Raw genomic sequence first — 8,377 nt, 5'->3', positions numbered from 1 at the left:
TCTCAACTAAGGATTCATAAGGTTGAAAGGTTTTCTCACCTAAGTTGAATCAAGATTTAAGGAGTTGTTCTAAATAACTTTTAACTTGGATTGGTAGCTTAATTGTGTCTTTCCATGAATGATGAAATAAATATGATTAATGACTATTTTGTGGAATTTTACTTAGCACCGAGAGGATACTGAGATGGAGGCTCTCCCGTAATTAGTAGAGGTCGGGTCTCTAGTAGCAATCTCCTTGTCCCTAACTACAAAGTGTTTCAAACATGTTAAGCTTGTATTGACCATGATGATGACTTGTGTTTTCTAACCTTCTATCTTATGATTTAGCTTGGTCATTGCATGTCATGAAAAGTAGGTGTTTGGACATGTAATTTCATATCGGGATATAAAATTTCAAATTTTCAAAAAAAAAAAAACATGATTTGAAAATTTCAAATCATGATTTAGGATTTTTCAAATATAAAAATTGATCCACAAGTTTGTATTTGTAAAAAAGAACTCATATTTATATCTAATAATCATTTATTTTATATGTAAATAAAAGAGATAAAATTTACAATTCATATCATTACGTTTCAAATCAATTATATATCATATAATGATCATTATCACTAACATAAAATTTATTATTACTTCAAATCAATTCTTACTTTATTATTTATATTATTTATTATTTTTTTTTATCAAATTTATTACTTCTTCATTCAAATGAACCTTTAGTAAAAGTAATAATTTTCCATCGCTATATTAAGTGGACAAGTTGACTGATCATTGTGGCATTAATTGATAAAGACAATTTTCTTAGCTTGATCAATAAATGTTTAATCTTTTTATTGAATTAATGTTTGATCAATAAATATTTTATTTTTTAAGAATAACTTTGTGACATTGTATTGTGCAATTTTATAAACTTTTGCTTATTTGGTAAGATTATATAAAAAATTGGGACAATTTTAATAGTTTTCCAACTTACTGAGTTTTTATGTTTATTAGAAAATATACAACATAAAAAGTCCAAATTGCATGTCCAAACAAAACTTTAACTTTATCTCATGATTTCATATTGCATGGTCAAACGGACCCTAAAGGTGTGTTTGGTATGATTTTTTTTTTACAATTTCTTTTAATCAGTAAATTGTTTTACTTATTTTTTCGTGTTTGATTAGTAAGAAGGAAATGTTATCCCTAGAATATTTAAGTATAATCTGATCAAATACTATAACACCAAACTCGAACTCGAACCATTTAACACGGATTGAAACCCTTGTCCCGATCTAACCACAACACCAAATCTGACCCCAACCTGGGACTTGACTCTCGATTCCAGCCTAGAATTCAACTCCCAATTCTGATGACTCGAAACTCAACCCTGACTTGAAATTCAACCTGACCCAACTCAAACTTGAGGTCAAGATTGGGAGTTAGGTCACGAGTCTGAATCAGGTCTCGAGTTGAAGTTAGAATAGGGTCCCAAGTCGAAGTTGAGAGTGTTTGAATTAGTTCGGCTCCCATGCGAATATCAAGAAGAGAAAGTGGAGCCTAGTGCAGCTATAAATTTGTCTTTTTCACATTTTCATAAAACAGAGAAATCGTCAACAAGTCGCACAATTTCCCTCCTATGTCGACAATTCTCGATTCACTCGCCATCTCTTCAATTTTTTACGCTAATCTCCGCCCATCCCTCCGCCCCTCGCCGCCGTTCTCCGCCGCATGGGACCGCCGTGCCCCTCTGAAATTCACCGGTTTTTCTATATCATATACCTCTGTTAATAATCAAGTTTCACTTGCATCTTCTTCAGGGATTTCTCGCCGCACAAATAGCGTATCCGGCGAAGCTTCCGATGTTGCCTTCGATGGTTCGTTCTCATTTCCCCCTTTTAAAAGCTTTTTTACTACACCATGAGTTTCTATATTTCGCTTCCCGAGATTCAAACTGACAATATTTTTAGAATGTACTATTGTTTCGTTTGTTATATTGATATGAGAAGAATTGCATATAGTTTTAAAATAATTAAATTTAGTTTTAAAATGTCAGAGTTGATTTGATTGAATTTAGCTTTGAATATCAATCCAATTGACTCTCCATAAGTGAAGTGAAAAATAACACATAAAATAGGACAGAGGGAGGTGCCAAAGGTGTGGCTTTGTGTTCAATAAAGTGGTTTGAGCACCATGAAGTCTCAGGTTAAAATCCATACAAAAGTACTAGGTGATTTCTTTCTATTTGTTCTAGTTTTGGTGGACAAAGTTGTGTGATACTTGTTGCTTGTGAGAGATGTCAGTTATCTGGTGTAATTAGTTGAGGTGCGAATATTAAAAAAAATGGGAGGTAGTATTAGATTTTCCACAAGATATCATCTTTTCTTGAATATCCGGTTGCGATGGTTTACTATGTAGATTTATGACTAACCTCGTTAATCTTTGTGTTATTTTGTTGTGATTGTGTGCTAGTTAACTCACTATTATCTGCAACTGAATTCAACCCCTCTAAGGACTAGTTTGGTGGAATCTGTATCCACTTCTTAAAATCATGAATCCACCTTTGTCTATAGAGCACTACGGAGTTTAACTTTTCATTGTTGTTGCTTCTTCTCCTTGTAAATGGGTTGACAGTACCTAAACATCATGTTATTATGGAACTGCTTTTGTAGACTATTTTCATTTTGGCTTGGGAAGCAAAAAGAATGGGCCTTTGTTTTGGTTTTCTTGATTTATAAACTCCACCCCAAAACATTCCTAGCCTGGCGCATGGACCCCCAAGACTAAACCGATCACAAAGGAATATGGGAGGAGTCGAATATTATAGCATGGTAATAACAGTAGACTCACCACTAAGATATGTATTTTTTTTGAGTCATAGAAAGAAAGAGGAATATATGCAACAGTTATAAATACATGCTACATGAAGTAAGAGAGAGTAAAGATTATGTAGAATATGACAGGGTAACAATAAGGAGGATGCACCTAAGGGTGCGTCCTAGTGGTCAATGAAGTGGGTTGACCACCATGAGGTCTCATGTTCAAATCCGAGTAGAGACAAAAACACTATGTGATTTCTTCCCATATGTTCTAGCTTTGGTGGACAAAGTTACTTGGTATAAGTTGCGGATAGGAGGTGACACATATCCTGTGGAATTAGTCGAGTTGCACGCCAGCTGGCTAGGACATCACAGTTATCCCAAAAAGACAATAACGAGGATATGTTAGTTTAAGTTTCAGCTACTAGCTTATTGCATTTTGAAGATGTTTGCTTACTCCCTCTAGGTCCAAAAATCAGCTACATATATTGGATGTATCTCTGGCAGTTAGGAAGGTCAAAAAATACAGCCGGTTTAGTCATGTAAGGGTTTCAAGACTCTGTACAATAGAAGCATGTTCTTCTCTCTTTTCTGATGACGTGACTTCCTTTTCCTATAAGCTGCAAAAATGTGGATCGGACCTACTTTTAATGTGAGGGAAGAAGTAGAATCCTAGATACAAGACATCCTGAAAACTTTCATGGTAATTGTAATATGCTGACTTTGAGCTAATGTGCGTTGTTGCTAATTACTGTGGGTAGTTTATTAAGTTTTCAGTGGCAGAGGCAGGGTTTGGATCTCGTTGTCACTGAAATATCGTGGATTACGTAGTAGGGGTGAATTTATTAGTATGTCGCCGGAAAAGTCATGCAATTTAACAATGGCCACATCTTCTTGATAATCAAGATGGCATGAAGGATCAAGAGCTCCCGACATGGTAATACTATTCATCTGTTGAAATCCTAAGAACTGCTTTGCTGATTTCAAATATGCTCAATTGAAGGGATGGACAAAGACTCTTGGAATTTTTTCAGTACTATGAGAAGCACATCTAGGTACTGAGGAAAAAGGTAGGTAGTCTGAGCTGGAGAAGTCAAATATCTCATGAAAAAACATGATTTAGCGTAAAATGCTATAGAGCACTATCTGAGTTGAGTGTTTTCTATGAGAGGAATTATGACAAAAATAGCAGCTAGATTAGTGTATAGGGAGAGATGTGTAGGGTAGTGGTTCGTTCAGCTTACACTATCGCTCTTCTTGGAGATACAGTGATGTGACTATATGGAATGTGAGTGTTTTTCTAGGTTAGTGCTTGTTAAGCTGGCATTATATATATACTTGAAAGAAAGTGATGTGGCTATTTTGCATGTACCTGCAGTTGAGGAGTAAGCACGTTGGTTATGATTGATATAAAAATCGTGGGACCTTAAAGCCATGTTCATAATTGTCAATTGATACTAAGTGATTTTCATGGTAGGAGATCAAAGGACAAGAGTGGCAGGCGTTGGAGCAAAGGACTTTTCATAGTGAAATTGAAAACTTCTAGAGCTAGTGCGAGCTTAAGAAAGGAACATCTTTTCGATGGTTTTGTAGCAAACAAGTTTTATTACATGTGTTACGAAGGATAAAAGTGATTTAGCAATCCTTCTCCATAACTGACAAACAAGTTATTGTTCGTGTACTTAATATTTCTTCTTGTAATTATCTTCTTCTAACTTTCTTGGGGGAAAAGAACTTTCTTTCAGAGTGGCCTGGGATGCATTGTAGCCAATGAGAGTACTACCCATAGCGAAGGCTTTTAAAAAAAATATAAATTGGTAGAGTATGTTACACCGCATTTTTATAAGAAGAGTGCACACTCTCTTTTCTATTTTGGGAGTTGAGTCGTCATCACACTCTTGGGAGTTTCTTTTTCTTTCTTCATTGAACTAACAAAACTGAAAAGGTTTGCTACGAATTTTCTTCTACCAAGTAAGCATTACTGTAAAAATTGTTGCTTTGCCTGGCGCATGTTGAGAGGTTGTGCAGTGAAAATCACAATAAATTAGTTAGCTTTGATGTCCTTGGATGCAAGATCATGAAATTGTCTTGGAGGAAAAAAGAAGGGAAGTCGCGGAAGAGAACTTTTGAGCTATCTGTTTAATTCATAGTTTTTTGTCATTCAACGATTACACAATTTTTCAGTTTTACTTTCTTCAAAAGCAGATGTAAAACTTCGTTAGTATTAGGTTCCTGAGACCTTTTACGACATTATTGCTTCCTCACATTGAGAGTGAATTCTCAAGCACATAGAGAAAACCTTAGCAATTGATCCCATGGTTTAATACCTAATTCCAAAAGAATTTAGGGTATATCTATTTTGTTGAAAGCTTGGACTAGTACAATTTGTCAATATCATTCTATAACTTACACTGATGGCACCCAAAGGTGTGGCGTAGTGGTCAATAAAGTAGGTGTTTTCTTTCCATCTGCTTAAGCCTTGTGGAAGATAGCCAGTACCTGATAAAATAGTCGCGGTACGACCAAGCTGTCCCAGGCACCAATGTCGTAATAAAAGAAACTTACACTTCCTTTATGTCTGGCCTATATTTATATTCAAATTGGTGTTTCAAGTAGTATAAATGTAGCCGTCTTTGTATTTTCATCTATTCAAACTGTTTTAGATGGTATTCTTTGTTATTATACCGGATCAGATAAATAAAAATTCCTTCTGATGTTATGAATGTTCTTTTTACTTGGCTTTTGGGGGGTGGGGTGGAGTGTGTGTGGTGGGAGACTGACTGAATGATTTCTAGACTATGCATTTGGAGGAGGTTTATCGCTGGTTGAAAGTTTTTGCTTCCCGGTCAAATTTGCCTTAACTTCTTCTGTGCCTCATTTTCTTGTTCTTTTCAGTTCCTACCGTGACAGAGGAAACATGGGATTCACTCGTTCTCAACGCTACTGAACCTGTGGTGGTTGAGTTTTGGGCTCCCTGGTGTGGACCATGTCGCATGTTCCATCCAGTAATCAGTGATCTTGCAAAGCAATACACAGGAAGGGTAAAGTGCTTCAAATTGAATACCGATGACAGCCCTTCTGTAGCATCTAGATATGGAATCCGAAGCATCCCAACAATAATGATCTTCGTTAACGGAGAGAAGAAAGATGCTATCATTGGTGCTGTACCCAAAACAAGTCTAACTGCCAGCATAGATAAATTCTTGTAGAAGCTGCTGAATGGTAAAGCCAAAAGCTACATTTGCTTTGTTTTGTCTTCTTTTTTCTTTCTTTTGAATGGTAAAAACAAAGCTACACTTGGTTTTGAGCTTTAACTTAAATGAAGTCCATTTTTACCAGAATTAGAGGTGTTAATATTGAACCATGGAAGTATATTCAACCCGAATATTCGAATTTGAGTTGGCGCTATTGGATTAAACTCGTTGTTTGATCCGTCTTGACCCAAACAAACTTTGGGCGGGTTGATCCGATCTCAGTGAATCACTCTTGTAGTCGGAGGTTTACTATGTCCCCAACTTCTCTTTTTTAAGAACCTAGGTCATCTACTATAATTAGATTAAGATCGTATACTATATATTTAGTTTACAGTCATAAAATTCAAAAGATTAAATACCGTATCAAGATAAAATCAAACAAACAAATTGAGACGGAAATATTTCTTAATGGACAAATGACAAATCACATGGACTCTTCGAGAAGCAAAGTTGAATAATAGCAACAAGAAAGCTTTCATCATTCTGACGAACCAATGATAATACTAGCACACCATGCTCTCATTTTCTAGTCTAAAACAAGCAAATTAACGTTTTTATAATTATTTATATAAACATAACGTATTTGGTATATTTTTATCATCTTTTATTGGAAATAATAAGAGTTGCTTATTGATTGTGAATTGCTTTTTCTTTGAGGGTTATATTCACGTAAAATTATGTGATCTTTCTTTTCGTTATTATTGCTTTTATTAATATTGTCTCACAATATTCTATGTTACGAAGTCAAGATTTTTACAAAAACAAAATATAATTATAGTTATAAAAAAAGAGAGAAGAAAAACAACTTTTATTATAATATAATACAACGAAAAAAAGATAATGAAATACCTCTTCTTCTTTTTTTTGATGGCAAGGGAAGCCCGCAACCGCTATCCTTTGGGTGCGCATAGGGTAAAAACCCCGCTCCTATGCAATAGCTCACAAACCACATAGGAGAGTTAACCTACACTAGGCAAGCCCGGTGTGACGTTAAAAAAATACCTCTAATTAATTAAATTTCGCTAAAAAGATATTCTTCTTCCATCTAATCCAAAAATGCCCTCAACGTTATTTTTAGGTTACTAAAATCTAAAATTGGAAGCCACTAGGAACACAGATTTTCAAGAACACAGTTTTGAAGTTACAATTTAATTAACTTTGATATATTATAATCCTACTAATTAATTCAGATCAAGCGCGTAGTACTAATCAAGGTATTAATTAGTCAAATCGAGAAAGTTTAAAAGTGTATAGTACGATACTCGTTTTTGTTAATTAATTAACAATAGTACTGTTTTATTTATTTATTGTATAGAGTCAGAGTATGTCTACTAACGATTAAGAAAATGTTAATTATACCTACCAATTGTGAAAATAAAAAAGAAAGCTCTAAATTAGAATAATGAAATTGGTTGATAAAGACTAATAACTTTGACTTTAATATTATATACTAATTGCCAGGAAGGATAAGGCCTTAGCTTAAATATCACGGTATGACTTTGATCTAGAAATTAAAGTCGTCGGTGAGGACTGAGGAGGTGTGAGAGATCGATGACGGTGAATTTGAGATAGGTCAAAGAAGTATTGTGAGAGTTGATTAGATAAGATTTGACACCTCTTTAGCTCAATAAAGACATGATTCTAATAGGAGGATATTTGAAGATCACAAAGTAGGATAGAAGATTAATAGTTAATGAAGCATTGTCTTGTTATCCTACGGATTAGGCTTGGGGTAGTGGGTAAAATGGAAGCTCGTATTTGGGGTATTATACGGTAAGAATGTATCACCAAGGTTTAAGGGTAAATGTTACAGAGTGGTGGTTAGACCAACATATCTTTATAGGACAGAGTGTTGACTAGTCAAGAACACGCACCTTCAAAAGTTGAATGTAACATAAATGAGGATACTTAGATGGATTAATTTGATAAGGCAAGCGAGGTGATGGTTCAACCATGTGCATAGATGAGCCAATTAGAAGATATGAGAGGTTGATTGTAGCATGAGTTACGATTGATAGAGATGGGCCAAAAAAAATTGTAAGGAAGAGAGAAATTGATTAGACATGATGGGTGTGTTTGGTATGAAGGAAAATGTTTTCCTAGAAAATGTTTTTTGGAAAACAAGTTGATTTTTGACTTATTTTCTCATGTTTGGTTGGTGAGTAGAAAATATTTTTCGAAAAAGATTTTTAGTGTTTGATTTATGAATGAAAAATGTTTTTGAAAAATTTCTTTTATTTTTACTAGAGTAGAAAATAATTGTTGAAATTGAAAATATTTTTAAAAACAAACTTAATTTTTTTTTGGGGGTGGGGGTGGGCAGGG

At 34.6% G+C, this 8,377-nt stretch overlaps 1 protein-coding gene across 1 annotated transcript; it reads left to right on the top strand.

The window, feature by feature from the left end:
- The first annotated feature begins 1,571 nt into the window (after positions 1–1,571).
- On the top strand, positions 1,572–6,139 carry LOC102601133 (thioredoxin-1-like). Its single transcript, XM_006365965.2, has 2 exons — positions 1,572–1,856; positions 5,694–6,139. The coding sequence occupies exons 1-2, from the start codon at positions 1,619–1,621 to the stop codon at positions 6,005–6,007; spliced, it is 552 nt and encodes a 183-aa protein (XP_006366027.1). The 5' UTR covers positions 1,572–1,618; the 3' UTR covers positions 6,008–6,139.
- The last annotated feature ends 2,238 nt before the right edge of the window (positions 6,140–8,377 follow it).

The sequence above is a fragment of the Solanum tuberosum genome, unplaced genomic scaffold (genome assembly GCF_000226075.1).
Source record: "Solanum tuberosum cultivar DM 1-3 516 R44 unplaced genomic scaffold, SolTub_3.0 scf00599, whole genome shotgun sequence".
Taxonomy (NCBI): domain Eukaryota; kingdom Viridiplantae; phylum Streptophyta; class Magnoliopsida; order Solanales; family Solanaceae; genus Solanum; species Solanum tuberosum.
The sequence above is the reverse complement of the archived record's forward strand: the minus strand, read 5'-3'. Positions and strand labels throughout refer to the sequence as shown.